Here is a 23860-nt window from a genome sequence, read left to right on the forward strand (position 1 = left end):
TTCCTTACGTTACATGATTGAAAATTCCTCTTGGAGGCCATCTATGTCACCCTTCAGACTGTGTTGTTGTATGATCAGAACAGAAGCAGTCACTGAATAGTCCGAAGCAGAAAGAATATCTCCAATGGGGCCTAGCTCCGGGCACTCCTCCCAGTCGCTCATGCCCACTGTCAAGATAGAATTCACCCTCCCGCCTCGTCCCACGATGAAGAGACCATATTGCCCTTCAATGGACCTCAAAGTGGAGAAAGTCTGCCCTGAATTTTCGAGGTACTTCTCCATGTAAGACACCTGCCCTCCAGCCACATGCCTGTCATAGAAGTCAGCAAAGCACTCATCATCAACCCTCATTTCCTCTTGATTTTCCGAGGTGTTGGATTTCGCTATGGTGATTAGCGATGACACACTATCCCCAGTGGCTTCTAGAAGGAACCTTATGACTGTCAGCTTCACCCCCGGGTGACATGCCACCCGGCCCGCATATGCCAGCGCCTCACGGTCATCTTTACCACCTATGAAGATCACTGCTGCATGGAGGGATACAGATGATCTTGATATTATTGTTGCACCGAGACCACGATCCACTAAAATTCCAATTGAGCATGGGGCGTGACGAAGAATCTGTGGAATGATAAAACTTAGACATGGAGAATTTATGCTTGCTTATTGATGTGGCGGGATTAAGGCAATTTTCACTTGTCGACTGGTTTCTTGTAGTATATATATTTATATATTACTTAGCATGGAACTGAACAAAGCTACATTATATACCTTTCGGTTGACATGTCGGAAGCCGGAATGGCCCATATTGAGCCTTCCGCCTTCTTCTTGTTGCTTGTGAAATGGCAATATTATGAGAGAAACCATTAAGTCCTCTGCTAATATGCACACGTCCTGGTGCATGCTACTCAGCGTAGAAAGTGCAAGCATTCGCTTAAGAACGATTCCATGTCCATCCTGGCTCAGGTAAGCGCTCACTCCATTAGTTACCTGCTCCCTCATTTGCATTACAGTAGGATCAGTCACACTCACAGTATCCACGCCATCATTGTGTCTCAATGTGGCTGCTACTACATCTGTTAGTTCTACCATGTCCGTGAGATAAACCAAGATCCCTGGCTCAACTGGTCCTCTAGAAATTGCCATGAAGTTAGTGGCAGACGAGATGTTTTGTGGGCCGTGGACGCAGAGCAGAACACGAAGCTCATTTGAGGGATTGAGCCATTGGAGCGCCATTCTTTGAGTTGGGGAGCGTTTTCTTGCACGTTGAATGATGTTTGCCACGACCAGTGGGGTGTAGATGATGGTCAGGAAGGTCGCAAATACCATGGAAACGCTTGTGGAGATACTTGTCAGACTCATCTGCATTGTGTTTCAAAGTTAATGTTGATCAGGTAAAGAATCCAATAGTCTGACAAATGTACAGCATGATTTCCCAAGGCTTAAAAAACAACTCTAAGGAGGAGGCTTACAGTGGAGGCCATTATAGCCAAGTAGACATGGAAATGACCCTTGATGCTCAACAGCAATCCAGTGGCAATAGAATCATACCAGTGAAATCCCAGCATCAGCCCTGAAAGCCATGAGCCAAGCACTTTCCCACCAGTTGCAATGAAGAAAGTGAAAAACAACTTTCCCCATGATACCCAATTGCCGGCCTCAAACTTGCTCAGCTGAGCCTCTGTTCCCACCCAAAAGAAGAAAAGTGGGCAAAGAATAGCACCAAAGAAATAGTTCACCTTGCTGATCATCATCTTCGCTATCCTCCCATCTCTCGGCATAAAAACCCCCGCCAAAAACGCACTCAAAACTTTATCATAACCTGCCCAAATTGGCGGAAAACAACATACGGTGACCACAAAAGCCACTGCCAGGATCAAATGTGAGCCCTTCATTGGCTTCCCCTCAGGATTCTCACGGTTCACCCAGTTAAAGATCAGGGGAGTCAACTTTGCTGCTAAAACAGTTTCAATGACGAGAAGAGAAACCATGAGAAGAATAGCTTTCACTGTTCGATACTTGAATGTCTGAATAGGATCGAAGATAACACAGCCGACGCAGATTAGGAGGGTGGAAACAAGGTCAGTGTGAATCCCGGCTGTCACAACAAATCTGCCTATATCAGACTTGCCAATCTTAAGATCAGTTATTAGCCTAGTCAGTAATGGACTGGCTGTGCTAGAAACAACAACAGAGAGGCATAGATTCAATGGAACGCTGTTTACGTTTCCCTCAGGAACATCAAGGAAAGGGGTGAGCAAAGCAGCCAACACAAAAGTGGTGAGAACTCCAGTATAAGCCACTTTTGCTTCTGGGAGATGAATCTCAAGAAATATATTGGGATCAACTTCTAGGCCTACCACAAACATGTGGACAACCATTGCACCGTCTACTATGTAATGTAAGGTACTTTGTACCCCGGTCGCATGCTTGCGTATGAACGGTAGATTGCTAAGTACCAGACCTACCTGCAACCATCATTCCCAATCATCACAACCATAACTATCAAATGATGAGTAACATTGCATTGCATCGTATAAAGTTTTGATTCTCATCAGATAATGTCATTCATCTATCATTCATAAAAGCAAGCAACAGCAATAGCTAGATACAAATCATGATCGAGAGAGAGAGAGATGCATACAATGGATTCAGAGACGATCCGGGGTTGAGAAAGACGGCGCAACAAATAGTGCGCGATGTTGCATAAGAAGACAACTAAGAAAAATCCGAGCATGTAGACGGCAATGGTGGCGAGTCTGTAGGTCATGAGGCCGCCCGTGCATAGGGCATTCGTCATTTCATTGATGTTCATTTCTCTTATGTCCATTTTTCTCTTACTAAAGATTTATAATTCTGTGCAGTATTGGTTTCTGATATGAATGAATCTTACGTTTCTTGACTAGAAGGAATTTTATTTGTTGGGAAAATGTTGTGAAAAAAAAAAGATGGAGATTGATTTCTTGATTGATGTATTCTGACGAGAGTCTCTTGTTTCAGTCTAACTAACTATATATGTACGCGGAATGAGGTGTTCATGTGGTCAGGAGGAGACTTCAAATATACCATGCATGCAGCATATATAGTTAAAACCAAAACAGGGCATCATGCTGTTCAGATTTTGAGCTATATCGTTTTTAAGGGTTATTTACACTTTAACCCCCTTTTAAAATATGAAATTATATTTTCCTTCAAAAAATATTATATTTTATTACACTTAAATCCTTTCTAAAAATATTAAATGATTAGTTTTTCCATTCATACGCTACTTTCTATCCCATGGTTATAACTTGAGAATCATATATTATTATAATTTTTTTTGTTGAGTTGGCATTTTCTATTCGAATCCTGACAAAAGAGTTTTCGTCATAAACGAATAATTTATAATATTTAAATCATCCTTTTATAACGACACTGTCGCAATACTTATAAGTAAAAATACATTACTTCTAACATCCAAACAAAATCTAAGACTGGTTGATTTTAGACAAAAGGAGTATAATATTACAACAGCAATTTGGGATATTTATCTATACTTCCTTGAAAAAAGTTACTGGTAAATAACAAAAATCTTTGTAATATTTATCTATATTAATATTAAAAAAAATTCTCTAAACACCATTGCACTAACTTTTAAATATAATAATTACACTCATGATTACATCATTTTAAAGATTAATTATGCTTTTAATAAAAATGGGTTTACGTCATTTTAAGACTACTACAACAATGATTTTGTTGTATTAATACCTTATATTTGTTTTCTTTTGTTTCTTTCTCTTTTTTTGAAATACGAGTTATTAATTTATTATTTTATTTATAATATATTTTTAAATATAAAATATTATTTATCATATTTGCGTGTTTCCCCAACTAGTTTTTAATAAAATCAATTCAATATCTTTTTAAAATTATACCATGAATAAAATTGATTACTAACGAGAGGGTCATATTCAAATACAAGATTTCATGATAACTTTCTTCTGAAAAATCACTTATTATTCTTAATTTCTATCGTTTTAACAATTTAAAATAACTTAGAAAATGGATAGATCCCAACCATTCTTCAAAATACTAATCTTAAATATAATTCAAAAATGACATCTTTCCATTCATAGAAATGATGAAGCAAATTTGATTTTACATTTCAATATGCTGCTGTTCCTAATAGAATTGGAGTCCAGCAATATACAATTTCCAGAATTTTATTTACAGATGTGCTCTTCTATGATCAAGGCTCTTATTTGACATTGATGCCTATACTGTTAAGTTTGTTCCCCATGGTTGAAAGCTCATTCATATATTTGATATGCAAGGAAAGGAAAATGATATCAAATATTTTCAAATCACTCATTTATATATTTGATAAATGGTAAATAAATTTACAAAATACACTCCGCACAAGTTTTTTTATCTAAGAATTATTATTTTGAAATATTAAATTAATTGAAAATTTATATAATATATACACACACATATATATATATATTTGGATGTTTCCATATATTAAGTATCTAAAGATACTTATTATTTACAAAAAAGTTCCATATGTATTGGAAATATAGAATAAATATTAAGAGGTATATATGTTGTTTGATGTAGTCATAAATGGAAAATCTAAAATAAAATTCATCTGTCGCCCCAATAGTAAAGCTATGATTTTACTAAATTAGGTGGGGGTGTTAGATAACCCGTCGACTATTGATTTAAATCGTTGTCCATTTTATGTTCATGTTCATGGGATGCCAATCTGAATGATAACAAGGGAGGTGGCAGTGGTAATTGGAAATAGGCTTGGAGAGTTTGTAGATCTTGATCATGTGCATGCTAGCTTTACTTGGGGATTGAAGGTTCGTATTCGGGTTCAGTTGGATGTAGAGGAGCCATTAAAATGTTGTTTTAAGATGCAATAGCCGGGGGTAAGGAGTTATTGGTGTCTTTTTACTTATGAACGAGTATTGAACTTTTGTTATGATTATGGGGTGTTAGGCCACATTATGAGGGTCTGTAGCCATAGGGTGGCGGTGTCTGAAGTTGATGGCTATATGGAGCGGACTAGTTATGGATTGTGGTTGCTGAAATATCGTGTAATGGGGTAAATGTTGGCGTAGGGATCTAAGGGAGGGGTGGTTGGGGGGATGGAAGGGGGCAGCAACAGCGGGGTAGAGGGGTTTATGGGATGAGGGAACTGCTATAGTCGATGCTAGTGGAGGGGGTGAGGAATCTCAAACTAGGGGGTCGAATTGAGGGGATGATGGGATGGCTGATGGGGCAATAAAGGGGGATGGAAGGAAGCAGGTGAGGAGTGAAACGGTTGATAAAGCACCACCGGGTGGGCAGGGTTGGGGGTTCGTGTGGAAAGGAGATAGGGGTGAAAGAATTAGTGAAGGGGGGATGGGCTTATCATATGATATGGAATTGAGTTGGGTGGAAGAAAGGGGTATAGATAGACAATTACCAGATCAAGTGGGCAAACCCAATTTATTTTCTAAGCGTAAAGTCCTCTAACCGGTATTCCAGATAAGTTTTAAGAGCTCTTACTCTTTTCTAATCTTTCTTCTTACATATTGGGCCAAAGTTGTAGTTTAATTCTCAACCAACACAAACCTAAGTTGACCCAATTCACTGTCTAGCCCGTATCCTGTAACCAATACATTTCATAACCCAATGATATTCTACTAAAAATAAACTTAACTAGAAAACCTAGATACTGTCCCAATCTTCAATTGAGTCGATTACTGAATCATCTACAAAGGAGGTGGGTTCAGGTTCATGTCATGGGAAATTGACAGAGATGCTAAATGAAGGTGAAGGTAAAAAAATTGAACTCTTCAATGCAAGTGGATGGTGAGTCAAGAGTGGGTATGGGTTTTGCGGCTCCGAAGTTGGGGGGAGAGAATTTGTTGGTGGTGGTCCTAGTAGTGTTTGTAACGCGTTAGGATGAGGTGTGTCGGGGTGTGAGAGGTGGTTATGGCGGAGTGGGTAGGGTGTCTAAGTTGCTAGGGGTAAATGAAAGTGAGGTAGGGTGGCAGACGAGCGACTATTAAAGAGGGGGTTGGTGAATGAGTCGAATATTGAAGGGGCCGAGTAATATTTTGGCGGTGGAAGCTGTGTCATAGCCCCGTCGATCGCCATGTGTTGGATAGTTTGGAACTACCAAGCTTGGGGGATGCTTCAACAGCTTGTAAGCTTGGAGATTAGGTTCGAGAATTTCGTCCCCTATTTGTGTGTGTTTCTGAAACGAAATGTGGAAATTATATGTCGAGAGGATATAAGAGATATTGAACTGTTCAAGTTGTATGCGATAGGCATATATCGGTTCTTGCGTTATTTTGGAGTAAAGAAGCAGTGATATAATTGAGATCTTTTTCTGCAAATCATATAGATGTTGATGTATTAGCCGTTCCTCATCAGCAAACTGGAGGTTTACGAAATTTTTGGAAGAGCCGGATGTGATGGAAAGGAGAGTTGCGTGGGAGAAAGTGCAACAAGTGAGTTCTCAATCTAATGTCCCGTGGCTTTGTACAAGGAATTTTAATAAAATTTTGTCTTATCATGAAAAAATGAGGGTAGCACATCCTCGATGGCAAATTGAGGATTTTCGCAGATTGCTGGAGAAAAGTAATTTCTGTTATCTAGGTTTTCATGGTCAGAGGTTTACGTGGTGTAATTGGAGGCAAAGATTAGAGACGGTCTGGGGAAGGTTGGACAGAGCTTGTGCCAACCCAAATTGGAATTGTCATTATCAGAACACTACATTACTCATTTCGCAACATCATCTTCTGATCATTCGATGTTAGTCATCCAGTGGGATTCGGGAGGATGCAATCAGAGCCAATCGAAGGAAGGTTTAGTTTCGATTTAGGGCTAAATGGATACAGTCTGAAGAATGTGTAAAGGTGTTGGAAGAAGCATGACTACTCAGGCGGGGGATGATCTAGGCAGTAGGTTGTCTTGGAAAATCAAAGAGTGTTGTCTAAAGCTTCATAAATGGAACACATAATATTTTGTGAAATCCACACATGATCTGAAATGATTAAAGAGGTACATAGTGTTAAAAGAGGGACAGGTTGGGATAGAGGAGCATAAGGGATGGAGGATATTCAGAAGCAAATTGAGGACTAGCAAGTAAGAGACATGCTGAAATGGCAACAAAGGAGCAAGAATCATGGAATACAAAACTTTTTTGTACTTATGTGTCCACTCGCCATCAGCACAATACAATTGTTTGTAGAAAATTAGTCAGGAATATGGAAGGAAAATAAAGAAGACATATAGGGTATCTTTCTGAGGTACTTCTGAAACATATTTACTTCTTCTTGACAGTCAAATTCTATCATAATTGAAGTGTTATCGACTATTCAGCCATGAGTAACCTCAAAAATGAATCAAGCCCTTGCTGTCACTGACCCAGAAATCAAGTGTGCTATTTTCAATATGTTCCCTCTTAAGTCTCCTGGGCCTGATGGTATGCCCCCTCTATTTTTCAGCAATATGGAATATTAGTGGTTGTGATGTTACATCCACTCCCTTTCGAATTTTAAATGAACATATCATGTTGCATAAATTCAATTATACTCATTTGGTTCTTGTCCCCAAATGTGATGTTACTAAACTGTTTCCTAACTCCATCCAATTAGCTTATGTAATGTCATCATCAGAATAACATCTAATTATTATGCACCTAATTAATCTTCTTAAGTTTATGCTTGATTATATTATGTCTCAATCTCAGTCTGCTTTCATTTCGGTCACTTGATCATTGATAACATGTTATTAGCATTTGAGCTCAATCGTCACTAAAAAATATCAACCCTATCAAAATGAGGTACGTGTGGCGTTAAAGATAGATATGAGCAAAGCGTATGATAGGATGGAGTAGCCAGTTCTCCGAGGTGTTTTTCTTAAATTAGGGTCCATCATAGGTTCATCAATCTTATTATGTTAGTCACTATAGTGTCTCATTCACTAACTTTGAATGGTGAGCCTTTTAGTTATTTTAGTCCGAAGAGAGGAATACGTCAGGGGTTCCTTTTTCTCCATATCCATTTATATTTTGTGCAGAGATTTCTTCAAGTTTAATACAGGTGTCTGAACAAGGGTGGCGTTAACAAGGGTGTTAGTAGCTTCACAAGCACCATCGGTGTTTCATCTTTTTTTTTCGATGGCACTATGGTGTTTTGTAAGGCTACGGGGGACCATATGAGATTAGGAGGATTTTGGAGGTCTATGTTTAGGTATAGGGATAGGTCATCAATTTACAAATATCGAATGTGGTTGTGAGTGGGGGGCAAATGAGGCATGGAAGAGGGAGTTAGATGCATTGTTAGGGGTTTGACTAGTTGCACATCATGAGCAATAATTGGAGTCGCCAACAATAGGGGGCACTATTTTAGTATATTCAAGATCGAGTGTGGGAAAGAGTAAATGAGCTAAATTCCAACTGTCTCAAACTGGGAAAACGGTGTCATTCAAAGTTATTTTGTAGTCGATGCTTACATACACTATATCATATTCTTACCTTCCGAATAATTTATATCATAAGTTAAAATCAACAAGGGCAATTTTTGGTAGCATAGTAGGAAGGAGAGAAGAGTTCATTGGGTGGCTTGTGCTCAGTTGTGTGGTGCTCGTCAGTGGGGCCTTTGGGGTTCAAGTCCTTGTATAAGTTTAATTTGACCCTTTCGACAAAATAAGGATGGATGCTTCTAACTACACCAGATTCTTTGCTTAGTAGCAAACTTATGAATAGCAAACTATTCTTGGGGCACAAAAGTTGTTGGTAGAGGGGTGTAGGAAGGTAGAGGTTAGGCACATAGACAAAAGGGAGAGGTGACGATGGCAATCTCATAAAGATGGTCATTTCACAGTACGTAGTGTATATAACCATGCTATGAAACTACAGGTGACAAACACACTACCATCATCTGGAAATTCATTGTAGCTAAGGGGAAACCGTGGATCTCTGTGGGCTATTTTGTGGAAGGTAAGTGTTCCCCCACAAGCAAGAGTTTTCATGTGGCATATGTGTATTAATACGGTTCTGATGTTGGGGAATTTGGGCATTGACACTATTTACATCTGAGGTCGAGGGAATTTGAGGGGTAGAAAAGAGGGAATTGATAACAGTTTACATCAGATGTCAAATCTTGGCATCATTTGTTATTAGAGTGTTCATTGGCAAGGCTGTAGTGGGGTCTTTCATAGGTTTCATGGAGTATTGTGCAGCAATTGCCAAGGAGTGATAAGTAGTGGGTGCTATCAATCATGCAACAAGATCAAGAAGAGAAGCTTCAGAGTTCCTTCATGATGTGCTGGTTATTTGAAAACAGAGATACAAGCAATTGGTGAAATGTAAAATACCCAGATTTGTTTCGAGTATTGTAAAGGGCTAATGTGCTGTTGAAGAATTACAAATGCATGCAATCTAGGGTTAGGAATTAATTGATTTGAGATTGATTTGTTCATGTTACTCATTTAATTGATTTGTGTTGTCTATTCTTAATTGGTTCGGTAAGCTAGAGTGTCTTTTTGGTGATAGTCCTGTCTTTTTCTTTTCTTTTCGTTCATGCCATCCAAATCACTGAAATGATTCGACATGGTATATCTCCTTGAACCTTGATTGTTTGGTTTTAATAAATTATCACTCGAAAAAAGAAAAATTAAAATTTCAAATTCAGCTTTCCAAATCGATTAGTTCAATCGTTAACCAATCAAGTCCAAAAACCTGATAAGTAACGACTTGAAATCTTAAACATCTACAACTACCTTTCTTCTTTTTCGTTTTTCTTCTTTTATTAATTATTATCTAAAAATTTGAAGTGATAATAATATTAATGAAATTAATGTTTAATTCACATTTAACATTTGAATGATTATTATATTAAATTACAAGCCAGTTACCTGAAGTCATTTTGACGACTCTCATGTCGCTATTATGATTGCATAAAAAGCGAATCAAAAATGCTAAAGCATGAAAAATCTTGTGAAATCGTGCACAGGAAAGAAAAGAAATGTAGCAGGAGACAGGTAGCACGATGACATAACACATCAAGTGAAACATCGCGCTGTTTAAAACTGACAAAATTGATATATGCTTCGGAAACATGAACATCTCTCACTCATTTAAAGAGGGAGTTCACCAGTAAGAAGCAACCCCATCACATTGCAATTCAAAAACACCTTGCAACCTATAGCTTAAAATTTTAATATAATTATGAATATTTCTCATTTAAAAAGTTATAAATATTTTCAATGCAAAAATTATCAGTGAAGTCAGATAGAATTATTTTCTAAAAATTGCAAAAATATTTTGATCAATTTTCCACACACATTGAATGATAATAACCTAATGAAAACTAACCAAATAGACTCAATGTTCAACAGATGTTAAAAATCAAAAATACATTTCCAATGTTTTAAAAGAAAAAGGCCATTCAAGAACAAATATATTCAAGATTAAATTTTTGTTGCACCCCAGACAATCTAGCAAGCTGAAACAAAATTACAGATGCTACATTATCAACCTGGTGGGCTACAATACCATTAATCTTTGCTTTCATTGACACGTCAATTGGATGGCCAATAAACGCAACGCCTCACGAAAGCAATAGGCTACTGAGATATATTGTTCTGCATCAAGAAATCGAAATGTTTATTCCAAGAATGTTTGTGGTGTTTCCGGGATCTAATGGTATGGAAGAAAAGCCATTGATCAGGATAGCCACAGGTTGGATATTGCGTCCGAGCCATTATGCCAAGAGGAACAGATTATCCCCCAGAATTGGTAATGGACGCAATCTTCCTCAACAGAAATCACCATCTTCACATCATACACAACTTTTCAACCGATAAAAACATAGAGCATCGACGAGTAACAATGAAAAAATTGCTGTATTATGAGAAACTAACTTACCCACGACAGAAATGGGAGAAATTCTTGGTAAAGACCACAAGTACAAGCCAGAATAATTAATAAACCTACAGATTTTTTCAAAGAACCAAGCAGAGTTACTAGTATAATAATATAAAAGTAATAACAGGAAACAAGGATTTGCTCAGTGGAAGGAGAAGTCGTTAATTCAGTGGGCTCACGGACCTTAATCCACTGCCCTGAAACACCAAATGGTGCTTAGACTCATCATTGCATAGGAAAAATTCAAATAAAAAGAAATATACAGAATAAATAAAAATGGAAAAACTATAGGATGAGAGGAACAGAAGGCTTCAGTGTGTGTAACAATCAGATCCTTGATTATTTGGAATAATCTCACTGAAATCCGCTAAGATAATTAATTTATCATCACAAGCCGAAAATGTTTACTTTCGAATGAAAGAAAGATTTTATCAAAAAGAGGAATCGGGAAATTGGGTAGAAATGGGGGTGTGCTCAGACAGCCAAGGGTTAGTCTTCAACTGCAAGATCAGAAACTCTAGTCCACATAAATTTGCATCATCACAGCACACAAAACGGCAAAAAGATCACAAGAAACAACAAATCATGATGAAGAAAGAGAAGCAACATCCAACTCTGAATCAAAAGCAGGCGCGAATCTTCATCTCTAGAAACAGAAGGAGGGCCGGAGAATCTGCACATAGGTTGTGAAGTAAGTTTAATCACACCCAACACCTTGCCAAGAATTGGGACTCGGCATTATTGCCAATATTCGTTCAAATTTAATTTGAATTGGATTCATGGGGTGATTGATATGCATAATATCAGCAAATGAAATGAAGCTCAGAAGCCAAGCGTAACAAATGGATTTCATTGAAGAACCAACACAAAGTTGGTTCTTCTTACATGTTAGCTTCTCATCACTGCATCAACTGTAGAAACGACAAAAGATATTAATCCCATTCCATTTCAGCTTTATAATTGAGACTTGAATACTCAAATCCAAACAGAAAAAACAAATCTTTGCAAGTCCCAATTGCAAACTTTTATTTCTCAGTAATAATCCAGAAATACTTCTCGACAAACGAAAGTGTAAATTCAAGGGAAAATGAAACAAAAAGAACAGCACTTAAATACACAAAAGAATGTAGCTATTACAAATTTGAAGAGAAGCTAATATGAATATACAACTTCCTCCAATCGTGATAAATAGCTTGTCTTTCGGCACTGTGCAAAAGATGATTTGTCATTGCAAATAAGAACCAAACATCCGTGTCTGACTTGAGTGCCTTTAGCGTAATAACGCTGTACCAAACTAGATCTTTGAAAATTTAAGCAATTGCCAAATGATTTATACTGTTGGTTAAAATATATTTAGGCAGAAAAAACGATCGAAATATACCCAGTTTATTGTATCACGAAACAAGAGAAAAAGGTTTTCGTGGATCTTCAAACCGGAATATCAATGTAGGCTCCAAGCGGCAGACGGGTTGCCATGGGAACGGGCACCTGCTGCTGACTCGTATGGAGCCATCACTAAATCTTCAAAGATAACCCAAAAACTGAATGAATACAAAAAACAAAAACCTAAAAACACGAACAAAAAGCCAAAATGACTAGGGAAAAACAAAGAATTGAAGCGGAATCCACTTACCAAAACAATGAACAGACGGTGGTAATTGTAGGAGCTGCTTTGTCTTTGGTTGTAAGGAATCATATTCTCATTAATATGAATATTGAGCAATGTTGAGTATGTGGGTAGAAAAAAATTGTCTTGGGCGGAGAAAAGAGGAGGTGGGCGCCATGGATAGACGGAGCTCTTTGGGAGGGGAGATATATAGAGCGGGAAACAGTGGAACCCTAGACCTAGAGCTGAACTGGACCTTTGGTGTGCATTTACAATGAAGGACACACATTGCTTCTGCTTTATTAAATTATTATGAATGAATACGCCTACAATATATTCTATTTTTATGCTTATTCCCTAATTAATCCCAACCCAAAAAATTTTATACAATTAACCATATTGGCCTCCTTCAAAAGCACAAAATTCGGACAATTTAGGCCCGTTTACTTTATGTTACTTTTAATGTATTAGAAAATTATTATAAATTAATAAAATGTTTATTTTATAGGATGGGTTCCTATATAAAATGAAAATTCGATATTAATTATTGTTCTACTTATATAACTTATTACACCTCAAGAGGTGTGATAAATTTAGTACAAATGAGAAATTTTTTTTTATCGAAGACAACCCTCATTATCCTCAAGTTGTTGAAAAGTGAGTTTGCAAGTACAATTGTCTTTCACTCACATAACCATCTTCTTCCTTCTTCAAGCTTCTTCCACTTACATTAAGTTTCTTCCCTCTTTCTTTTTTTTTTTTTTTCTTTTCTATCGTTACCTGTATTTATAAAAATAATTTTTTTCCCCTCAAATTAAATATTTTGAACAACAAAAATGACAAGGAATTAGAAAAGTAAACACAAGATAAAATTAATATACTCTTGTAAAAACAATTAAGTAAATTACTTATTTTGCAAGTTATAAGCTGCTAATTCAGCTTAATCCCACAAAGTAAACAGGGCCATAAATATCAATGGGCTCAAATTTTATCACTTCCATCTAATTTTTTAAGGCGTTTTGAACTGTAACTTTATTTTGTAAAATAGATTTCTTTTTCTTTCTTTTTTTAAGAAATACACTCTTTTTTTAGACATTTATTTGACTTTCTCTAATACATCTGAAGTTAGAGGAAGGATTTGGATGGTGGCAGAAGATTTTGGTGAGCACTGAGCAGGGGACAGGGGCATGCACGTACCCTGAAGGCGCCGTGAATCTCATTCTCATACTACAGAGGGGTAGGTAGTAGCTATTTGTTGGGCTCCACAAGCAATCCATTGCAATCACAGGCAAGTGTATTAAAATTGCCTATGCAACCACCTTTTGCTGTGACTGTCAAGGATATAGCTGATCAACTTTCTTTCCGTTTATTCTTCAATGAGATGTGTAATTTTGCTCTGGTTTGTATGATCCAAGTAGCTGATGATAGAGATAAAAACAGATGGAGCAGATGTTGTGATCAACTATTTTCAAGTATATGCAGAGCAGTCACTGTAGTTATGAACTGTTGAGTTTTATTTGAAATTTCTACTCATCTTCTTGCATCTCAAAGAGAGGGAAAAACATTTTCCTTGATTCAGGCTAAAGCAATATCCCTAAAGTTTCATGTTCACTTGGAATGCTAAACGATAAACAGAAGAGGTCAGACAGTGTGCTGAATACTCCTCCCCAGGAAAACTCCAAGAATTTACAAACACAGTTCCTTGTAGCAAAAACAGTAAGAAGTTCTTCTCTGTTACTCATACCCTAGACGTGATAACCAGTTAGAGTAAATCCTCTTCCAACAATCTCTCCAGCACAAAACCAGGCAAAGCATTCTATCCCAAATAGTGCGGCAACGCCAGCATTCTCAATGTTCAGCTCATTCCGATGCTTCAGCAGCTGCTTCACAGAATCAAGTTCCTTCCAGAAGGATTTGTAACGTCCAGGGATACTGTTTCAATTTAGAAAAAATAAAATGTAAACAGGAAGCAAAAAACCAATCAGTCAAAATTATAATCCGAGAGGCAGAAGCAGAATCTTGATTAGCAGCTGAAATTCATTGCTGGTACCTCAGCACTGCTGGTATATTAATTTGCTCCCTAAATTCATTTGGAAATTGAACAAGAATATAACATCAGTCCACCTTTCAACCACGGCATGCCCAGCCAGACAAGTATGATTTGAACATATAGCGAGTATGTGAATAAACAAGGCACGACCTAAACCAATCAATGAATTTCTCTTGAAAGTGAATTTAAATGAAGTGTGATAGCAGTTCAGAGCTCCACGAAATATTTAGATAAGAGACAAATATCAGAAACAAGACTGCCAGATCAATTTTTGAAGCATTAATGCCCTAAATATCAAGACTCGACTTAAAGATAACTTTCTCAATATCTTATTTTCCTCCCAAAAGAAATCATTTCCCAACCAAATTACAATTCAAAGATTTTCAAGACCTTGGTGGTGATAATTAACGAATAATCCCTTCAGCTAAGCTCACTCATTTGCAAGACATTGTATAAAGCTCCATAAAACTGATGATTCACAAATCGAAAGTAATGCTTAAGCATTAGACCACCACTACCAGATATAACTTTAATCTTGCAGACAACAAGGATAAATTGAAGGACAGGAAACTAGACCAACATAGTGCAAAATATAGAATACCGAGCAGGGAAAAATCGCAAACCTGGCGACGCGAGTATAAAATAGCTGGTTTGCCAAAAGTTGGCAAGTCTCCACAGAAGGTGGATCCTGAATGTATTGCTTGTTCTTCTCCATCAACTGCTTGTAGTAAGCGCCTCCATTCTTGGCCATGATGCTTGAAACTTCCACGGTCCTTCCACGCAGTTGATTCAGTTTCGACGCCATCATAAATCCTACAGAAACATAGCAAAATCAAAACCCAGAACCAGAAACAAAGCTACAAGCAAACATTCAAAATCTAGTATTCATGAATCACAATCCCTTTTCCGTGATGGTATTGTTCTCCTTATACATAGATGTTTTGCACGAGACCCTTCCCCCCCCCCCCCTCCCCTAACTACTTTGATTATTCATTTGCTCATCGCCAAAAATACTTTTAGTACGAGCTATCTACCCCTAAACCAAGCAATCATTTCATGACTATAATCCTTCAAGAATACAAGCAATCGCTCTTCCGATTATGGAGTAGCCCTTGGCTTGGTAATGTTTCCGCTGCACTGAGAATTAACTTTTGATCTTTTCTAATCGGACTCAGATCTTCGAGAAGAAGATTACTGATCCTGTAACCATAGTTAGAACGAAAGGAGGGTGAAAATAAACAAACAAATATATAAAAGATAGACAAGGAACAAAAGGAGGAATTTCCATACTGATGCAATACTTGCGTTACAGGGAAAAGTGAGGCTTTCTTTTCTTGTGCTCGGTACGGAACCAAATGGGTTCCCTTTCGATCACACTCCAGTAATTTTGGTGCGGTTCTATACAATTCTCAAAATCAGGTTCTGTCGCATTTCCATTTGTTCTTACATTGCGCTTTTTCCTTTTTTCAGCAGAACTGAAGATTTGAGGTCGCGGTTATATCTCAGCAGAATCGATTCAAGATCAAGGTTTCAGGAGGCGCAACGTGCGGGGCGCTGGAGGTCTCTACCCGTTATTTCTATGCAGCTCATCCGCAGGTAATATCGTCTATTTTTCATTAGAGATGTATAATTCGGATGCATAACCAATTCTTCTTTCTTTCAATTCTATTTTTTGTTTTGCTTCAAAAGATAGAGAATAACTACAATTTAGAGGATATGCCAGATATTGGCATCAGCCAAGCCAAACCAGTGAAGAAATTCCAATACCACAAATGCGTCGAAAAGGGAGTTTTGAATTCTGATTTTTAATCAAATTCGATGCAAAACCAACCAATTACACAAATTGGAAAAGTGATTTCTGCTTCACCATGCTGAAAGCATGGATCCAACCTCAGATATATCAAGACATGCAGCCAAAAAGAATACATGTAGGACAAAATCCAGCACGTCATTCTTACAAATTGAACTGTGCAAGTAAACATGCAAGCAACTGTGACCATATTAATCCACCTGAGAATATTCCAAGAAAACATACCAAAAAACATAGTGCAATCATAGGAAAATCAGCAAAATACAAGAGCAAAAGCATCAAAACCTACAAAAAAGATATACTAAAAGTTGTATACATGACTGTAGTACCAAACATCAATAAAGTAAACTCATTAACTAGGGGGTGAGGCTTTGACAGCCCCAGTTGACTGGGCTGATTGAGGTGGGATGGCATCATGAGTACCGCGTGCATTACCACCAGAGGAGGCATCAGAAGAGTAAACTGGAGGCTGGGAGTACCCACCACTATAAGCACTGTTATATGGTGGAGCCTGCTGTTGTCCATAGCCAGGCTGAGTTGCTTGTGGTGCTCCATAAGACAGGACTCCATACCCTGGATGAGATGTTGGATATCCTGATGACGGAGGTCGTTGGGCACTGGAATCTGTCTGAGGATATCCTGGCTGTGCAGATGGAGGCTGAGAATGAGAATATCCAGTCTGAGCATAGCTGCCACCCTGAGCACTAGGTGACTGCTGTGGCTGTGCATAAGTTGGCTGACTGCTAGGTTTTTGAGCCTGAGCTGTCCCATAACTTCCGTAACCAGATGATGGTGGGGTTCCATAACCACCCTGTGAAGATGGGGGCACACCATAACCTGGCTGGACAGAAGCTTGAGGTGGGTAATTGGAATTCGGGCTGGGTTGACCACCGGCATTATACGACTGTCCAGGTGTAGGTGCTTGATTGGTGTCGCCCTGCGCTCCATATGAAGCAGTGTGCCCGTCAGATGTTGGGTTAGAGGCATTGCCATAGGTAGAATTATACCCTTGTTGCTGTTGGTCGTATCCTGCACTAGGGTTTGGTTGGGGCTGGTTATAAGCAGATTGAGCTGTACCCACATTATAGCCATCATAGCCATCTTGACCATAACCTTGTTGTTGACTGTAGGGTGGAGCCTGGCCATACCCATAGCCAGAACTATCCGTGCCCCCATGAGATTGCTGTTGCTGCGGAGGTGGCTGCTGGTTGTAGTAATCATAGCTACCTCCCTGAGCAGCTTGTTGATTTTGAGCAGTTGATTGATCCCAGCCAGTTCCATACCCACCAGAAGCAGGTTGAGGAGGATAACCAGAGTAAGGAGGCTGATTCATGTTATATTGTGGCGGACCCGGGTATGCACCAGGCTGGACATACCCATATCCCGGCTGCTGCACGGCCGCACCAGGCTGCGACCAGTTACTTGGAGGCCGCGCTTGATAACCTTGCTGAGAATATCCTCCAGATGCCGATGGATTTCTTACACGATTCTGCATAAAATTGTTATAAAAAAATGAATAGAGAACCCATAGCATCCACATTCCACACTAACAAGATATAATGTAAACTGCAAATATTCAAAACAAAAGACAAGTACAGTTTGGAGTAATGGAAGAAGATCTGACAAGTACAATATGCTAAGCATGATATTCACAGCACATTGCATGAAGACAAAGATTAGACGCACCTACATACCGTACTTGTTGGGTCGTATTACCGTGTTACTCCTGCAGAAGCCAATCCTCTCCCTATTCGAAGTGAATGGGTACAGAAGAAAATCGCAAAATACTATACAACTATAGCAATAAGAACAAGACTAAAGGTGCTTTGCAGAAGCGACAATATACACAAGGCACTCAAGCCATTATATTGCCGGGTAAGACTTTCATATCACAAGCATAATGTCTGATCAAACTTGGTAACATTGGAAGCTAAAACATCTGCTCTTATTCTTGTCTATGACTATATCAACACCAACATTTAAAGGCCTCAATTCAAAAACTTCCCAGAAAAAGTTAGCAGAAAAGATAAAGAGGATTTCTGCTTTCCTCATTAAATCCAGAATGAAACAGGGTCAAGGATTTTGAGTGGGAGTAAAATAGTTGACAAAAGAAGTTGATCCCACAAATAGTAAGGAAAAAGTTAACAAAATTACAGGTCCACAACCTGACATCAAATAAGTTGAAAGGCCAAACTTAAATCCCGTTTAAACATAGAACAAATTTCATAACCAATAATGATCTGAGAAAGGGCTCTGAGGGACAACCATTGAGGTAAAACATTATTTAGCAGAGGGATTACAGAGTCAACACACTGGATATAAAGTCAGAAAAACTCGGCCTCAAGTCAAGTGTAACAAAAAATATTCACTATGTTTGGTTTTACTTTTAACTTGTTTTGATGTGTTTTGTGGAGATAGAGAGAGAAAAACAAAGATAAATAAGTATGTGTTAGAGATATTGTGTATGTTTAGATTTATTTTTGGAGATAATATAAAATAAATATGGTATGTTTGATGTTGTTTAGTAGGAGACAAAAACTATTGTTCATTGTCAAATCATGTCTCTTTTATATGTATGAGTATGTACATAATTTTTTTAGTTGTAGGGCCTATAATTAGTGTAGACTTATTTTGACAAAAAGCAAATGAGGCACTGTTTCAAAACACCATCAAAACTTCCAAAACAAATCAAGGCAAACATTGTCCATGTTTTGGCCCATCTCGGAGATGAAGCAAAATTGAAACCAAACATTATGATTGTGTCCCGGAGCAGCAGTAACTCCATTGTCCTAATAGCAGCTGGGAAATACAAGACCAAATATGGCCTACATATATGCCATCCTACATGTATTTCTCTGATTTTACCAACCAAGATGAACGATAGCAGACTCTCTCAAACATAATGCAGAATGAGGATCAAAATCATACCAGAACAATGCCGGGGAAACACCAACATGAAATGAGCCCATGTTGGTGTCACCAATTGTCCAACAAACTCTAAGCCCTACAACAGTCCCCATTACGAACATTAGTTATCAGATATAAATTGAACCAGCATATTAATGTAAGATCATAATCCTGAATATCAATCACTTATTAATTCAACTAAGGCTAACAACTTAATTCTAGATATATCCTCATTCCTCCAAATGGTAAGAAATTTCATATGCAGCTTGGTTACCTCAATGGAGACTGTTCATGCATAACCTGCCTCACAGAAAGCCAAATATCCAAGAATCCAATAACTCAACAGAAGGATATAGATAATATCTTAAAAGACCAATTCACAACCCTTGTGAGCACGGATCAGCCAAGCAGATATGTCAGGGATCTATTGACAAAATCATAGGGAAAAAACCAAAATCTCGGAGAAAGAATATCCAGAAAAGCTCACAAAACCCCATGCACACAGTTACTATATTATAGTGGAAAATAACCATGGGGGCCCCATACTGCAACTACCAAGTAAGAATATATCCAAAGCAGGTACCAAAGAGGTTTTCCCTCCCAGAGAAAGAGCAGCAGAGGATGAACTGCGATCCAGGGACCATTTCGACACGGCCAAACAGATATGCGATGCTCTATATTTATGAACAGCAAGACCAAAGAGATCTGCAGTTCTCTATATTCACAAATGGCAAATAGGAAGGCAAAGGAATTGCAACAATTTGCACAATATTCAGAGGGAGACATAGTAGCAATGTGATTGAGATGGAGAGAACTAGATCAATAATATGTTTAAAGTTTTGCTTGTGCATTTTAACAATCAAAGAAAATTATACCGGCGTGCCAAAACCAGCAAATAATTATAACAGATAAAAGACCGTCACAGCATAAAAGATTCTTCAGTTTACAAGGTGAGATATACCACAGTCAGGAATGTATAGCAACAAAGAAGATAATATTCAGAATTAAATAGTAGAGAACAAGGTCCAGAATAGTATCTTAAAAACAATCATTTAATCAACTTTTAAGAAAAGATAACAAAGTTGAAATACGAATTTGGAAGAATATCAATATATAGATCAACCAATATAAACGAATCACGCAATAAAACCAAATCACATAGTAAAAGGTCAGTTACATGCTCCAGGAGTTCAAAATGTTCAGGAGCAGTCATTTTGAAACCACACCGGAGCTTGAAGGTATGCAAAGTAGAGATTGAAATAGCAAATCCAGAATATTAAGTTACATCAGGTGATTTTCTTCAATAAATGTTAGCACCAACAATAAAAGAAGTAAACAACCACCATAGAACAAACCTCACTGGTGACTTCATTGACCAACTGTTTTGCAGCTTCAATCTGTTCACTAGTTCCATCAATTTGCACGGTCCTCTCTTTTGACATATCACCAGGTGGCAAGTGCAGAGGTATAACCTGCAATATTTGGGAAACATACTCGCTATAATGAAACTGCATAAATAACATGAATAGCACAATGCAGACGTGATGTACGGCAGACCAAGATATCAATACTACCAAGAATCTGTACCGTGTAATATACCATAAATATATAGGCTTCCCTACCCTACCTGAATACGAGCACCAGTCTTTACTTGCATATTTCTGATGGTTTCACCTCCTTTACCAATAACAAGTCCCACCTGAAATTTGCTATTAACTTTAATCAAGACTGTCTAGATGCATAACCACTAGAGATAATGATACAATCTAATATACCTTATTGTTGGGGACCTTCATCACAAACTGCTCAGTTCCAGATGGTTGCCCAGCCAACCGCCGAGAAACTACACCAGAACCACCTGCATCAGCCTGTCCCATTGTAACACAAACTGTTAGCACAGAAAAAATCAAACTGAATGCTGATGGTATGCATTTCACTGCATAGTTTTCACGACTTATACAACCAGAGGCTGACCAGCAAATCTAACACATCAACATGTGGATGCTAACATATGCATTCTTACAACAAATGTCATGTAATGTCATCGAATAGCGTATGATTATAGGTATTACCTCAGAAAGAACATCATTAATCAATTGTTCTGCCTTGGCTATTTGATCTGGTGTACCCATGAGCTCAACCCCTCTAGTAGCAGAATTAGGGTCCGCATCCATGTCTCTGGTGACCTGAATCTTAGCTCCTGACTGCAGTTGGAGGTACTTAATAGTCTCACCACCTTTGCCAATAATCACACCAACCCTTCCATTTGGTATCTCAATTTTCTTGTTTTGACCTGGATAACCAGGTGATGCGCTCTGTGGCGCACCAGTAAGGCCCAAACCCAAATGCTTCTGACCAATACCTGCATCCAAACAGATACAACAGTTGTGACATTCCTCATTCTCCTTGTTTCAATTAAAAAAAAAAATCATCAGTCACTGAAATATCTTGTAGATCTGTACACGTCAATGCAAAACTCTTCAAACAATAACATACCCTAAACTTCCGAGATTACAAAACTACCAAAAAAGACTATAAACCCAAATGTACACACAAACAAGCCAACCCACAGTTTGGAAATTCTAATAATCTGTGCATAAGCAAATTGAGACTCAACAATCACCATTTAACCATAGGGAAGCGGTTAAATGGCAACTGATCAGTTTGACCACCACAAACTTACAAATTACGGGCGTTCACTGAAAGTTCATACACTAGGGATGCATAACTATATACAAATACCGGACTACTTCGAATTACAGGTGAATTTGAAGTAAACGAGGACGCTGATAGATGCATGAATATATAGGCATAAGCACAACGGGAGAGGAACAGAGTGAAGTCACAAATCAACGAAAGCTCAAAAAGACCATAACCACTAACCAGCATCAAACCCCCCGCCAAAGCCAGCTCCATTCTCAGGCCGAGCTCTTTTCGACGGATCAGCGTTATTCAAAAGCCTTGCAGCGATCTCCTGCGCCTTCTGTTTAGCCAACTCAATCTCGTTCATAGGTGGCGGAACACTGTTATACGAAGACGGGGGCACGGCGGAGTCCGGAGTCGAGGAGAAACCTGTAGTCCTGCGCGCCACAGGCGACGGGGAATCCTCGTACTTGCGCTTGTTCGATTCGCCTCCAGCGGACGCGTACACCAAATCTTCTGCCATTGGTGCGAATCGGTTGGACAGATACAGAAAACTGCGCAAAGGTTTTGCAGAAACAGTGCGCTTAGGAAAAACCCTAGACCGGAGAGAAGAACGAGGATTAAAGGATGAGGTAGCGTGAACTGGCAGGGGATGACCCACTCGAGATATTTTGCGGGGGATCTTAACATAATTAGGCGGCGAATATTGGACCAAAAGTTCTATAAGATTTGCATTTTGGCCCCATATGTTTCATCATATTTGTATTAAGTCCACCTGGACGTGGAAGACTTTCTTCCAGTTGCTTTCTTATTGGATAAGAATTATTTTCATTTACAACTAACCAATACTTAAACTGCAGTATCAATTTTTTAAATTATTAAATATATTTTTATAAAATTTTCAAGCGCACCTATTCAAATTCTCATTTCAATCTATAGATCTATATTAATATAAAATTTTCACACACAAATGACAGTTTATAAAATAACGGTACCAATTATTTGTGTCGACAATATCATTAAATTAGGTTTCTTTTAATTTTTTATGTGATATATTAGTTTATATATTTTATTCTTATTTATAATATATTTAAAGTATAAATAATTATTTATTATATGTACGTAAGGATGGCATGTCATAACGACTAATTTTAAAAAAAATACTAAGATAGTGAATTGTGAAATTTTCTACTTTCAAACAGTGGGTTTTTATAGGACAAATTAAAAATTATAGAAGAATAAAAAATGGATGATGTTTGGAAAAAAAAGTAAAAGTAAAATAAAAAATAAATTAGTTAATATTTAAAAAAAAAGCTTCTAAAAGATAAGTTAATCGATCAAAATTATTTTGTCTTTATATGTTAAAAATATACTATATTTGCTTAATATTTGTACTTATTTGTATATAATAATTATCTTTTCTAAAAAGAATGATTTAGTATATTTCATATTTATCTTTTTTCACAAATATTTTGTCATTTGTATTATTAAAACATTTGATACTAATAAATATCTGAATTCTTGTTTGAATAATGCTCTCACTTAATAATATAAACATCCATGAATGCACAATAAATAAATTTATGTAAATGCTAACAAAATATTTATTTTATTAATCAACCATAATAATTTAATTTATATTTTTATATGATACAAGAATAATATAGGATTATTTAGAAAAAAAAATAAAAATTTTAAAATATTAAATATGTAAAAAAGTGCAAATTTTATTAGTGTTAGTAGTTCAAACCATTGAAAACTCTAATATGAACTTCAAATGTACAAATTGAAAATAAATTAAAAGGGGTAAATAGAAAATGAATTTATTATAATAAGAGTAAGGTAATAAAAATAAATAAATTTATTTACAGAAAAATCAAAACAACTAAAATGAAGTGTTTATAGGAATTATTAAAAGAGACTTTTCGA

The 23860-nt window shown here is 37.5% G+C and overlaps 3 protein-coding genes, 1 long non-coding RNA gene and 6 other non-coding genes across 11 annotated transcripts; all 10 read right to left on the reverse strand.

Moving 5' to 3' along the window:
- Nucleotides 1-9: 9 nt before the first annotated feature.
- Nucleotides 10-2950, reverse strand: CHX28 (cation/hydrogen exchanger 28). Its single transcript, XM_088881678.1, has 4 exons — nt 2645-2950; nt 1473-2468; nt 772-1362; nt 10-621 (listed from the first exon to the last, which is right to left on the reverse strand). The coding sequence occupies exons 1-4, from the start codon at nt 2828-2830 to the stop codon at nt 10-12; spliced, it is 2385 nt and encodes a 794-aa protein (XP_088737804.1). The 5' UTR covers nt 2831-2950.
- Nucleotides 2951-10011: 7061 nt separating this feature from the next.
- On the reverse strand, nt 10012-10156 carry LOC148787676 (small nucleolar RNA snoR137). Its single transcript, XR_016066274.1, has one exon. It is a non-coding gene; the product is annotated as a small nucleolar RNA snoR137 (small nucleolar RNA).
- A 211-nt stretch (nt 10157-10367) lies between these two features.
- On the reverse strand, nt 10368-12803 carry LOC105164684 (uncharacterized). The gene is made up of 3 exons (XR_002287366.2): nt 12549-12803; nt 12297-12436; nt 10368-11588 (listed from the first exon to the last, which is right to left on the reverse strand). It is a non-coding gene; the product is annotated as an uncharacterized LOC105164684 (long non-coding RNA).
- LOC148787677 (small nucleolar RNA snoR80) lies at nt 10664-10788 on the reverse strand. The gene has a single exon (XR_016066269.1). It is a non-coding gene; the product is annotated as a small nucleolar RNA snoR80 (small nucleolar RNA).
- LOC148787678 (small nucleolar RNA Z152/R70/R12) lies at nt 11053-11150 on the reverse strand. The gene has a single exon (XR_016066271.1). It is a non-coding gene; the product is annotated as a small nucleolar RNA Z152/R70/R12 (small nucleolar RNA).
- LOC148787679 (small nucleolar RNA R11/Z151) lies at nt 11222-11312 on the reverse strand. The gene has a single exon (XR_016066273.1). It is a non-coding gene; the product is annotated as a small nucleolar RNA R11/Z151 (small nucleolar RNA).
- Nucleotides 11382-11468, reverse strand: LOC148787680 (small nucleolar RNA Z157/R69/R10). Its single transcript, XR_016066270.1, has one exon. It is a non-coding gene; the product is annotated as a small nucleolar RNA Z157/R69/R10 (small nucleolar RNA).
- LOC148787681 (small nucleolar RNA R24) lies at nt 11733-11824 on the reverse strand. The gene has a single exon (XR_016066264.1). It is a non-coding gene; the product is annotated as a small nucleolar RNA R24 (small nucleolar RNA).
- Nucleotides 12804-14072: 1269 nt separating the features above from the next.
- LOC105164683 (uncharacterized) lies at nt 14073-16127 on the reverse strand. Of its 2 annotated transcripts, none has more exons than XM_011083397.3 (3): nt 15862-16127; nt 15195-15384; nt 14073-14453 (listed from the first exon to the last, which is right to left on the reverse strand). In XM_011083397.3, the coding sequence occupies exons 2-3, from the start codon at nt 15377-15379 to the stop codon at nt 14267-14269; spliced, it is 372 nt and encodes a 123-aa protein (XP_011081699.1). In that variant the 5' UTR covers nt 15380-15384; nt 15862-16127; the 3' UTR covers nt 14073-14266. The 2 variants fall into 2 exon arrangements, with proteins under 2 accessions (XP_011081699.1, XP_088737937.1); XM_088881811.1 differs by lacking the exon at nt 15862-16127 and adding an exon at nt 15606-15855.
- Nucleotides 16128-16552: 425 nt separating this feature from the next.
- LOC105164682 (uncharacterized) lies at nt 16553-22603 on the reverse strand. The gene is made up of 6 exons (XM_011083396.3): nt 22172-22603; nt 21361-21650; nt 21064-21156; nt 20916-20987; nt 20644-20760; nt 16553-17870 (listed from the first exon to the last, which is right to left on the reverse strand). The coding sequence occupies exons 1-6, from the start codon at nt 22452-22454 to the stop codon at nt 16734-16736; spliced, it is 1992 nt and encodes a 663-aa protein (XP_011081698.1). The 5' UTR covers nt 22455-22603; the 3' UTR covers nt 16553-16733.
- Nucleotides 22604-23860: the final 1257 nt, after the last annotated feature.

The sequence above is a fragment of the Sesamum indicum genome, linkage group LG6, assembly GCF_026168435.1.
Source record: "Sesamum indicum cultivar Baizhima isolate 11 linkage group LG6, ASM2616843v1, whole genome shotgun sequence".
NCBI classification, from domain to species: Eukaryota; Viridiplantae; Streptophyta; class Magnoliopsida; order Lamiales; family Pedaliaceae; genus Sesamum; species Sesamum indicum.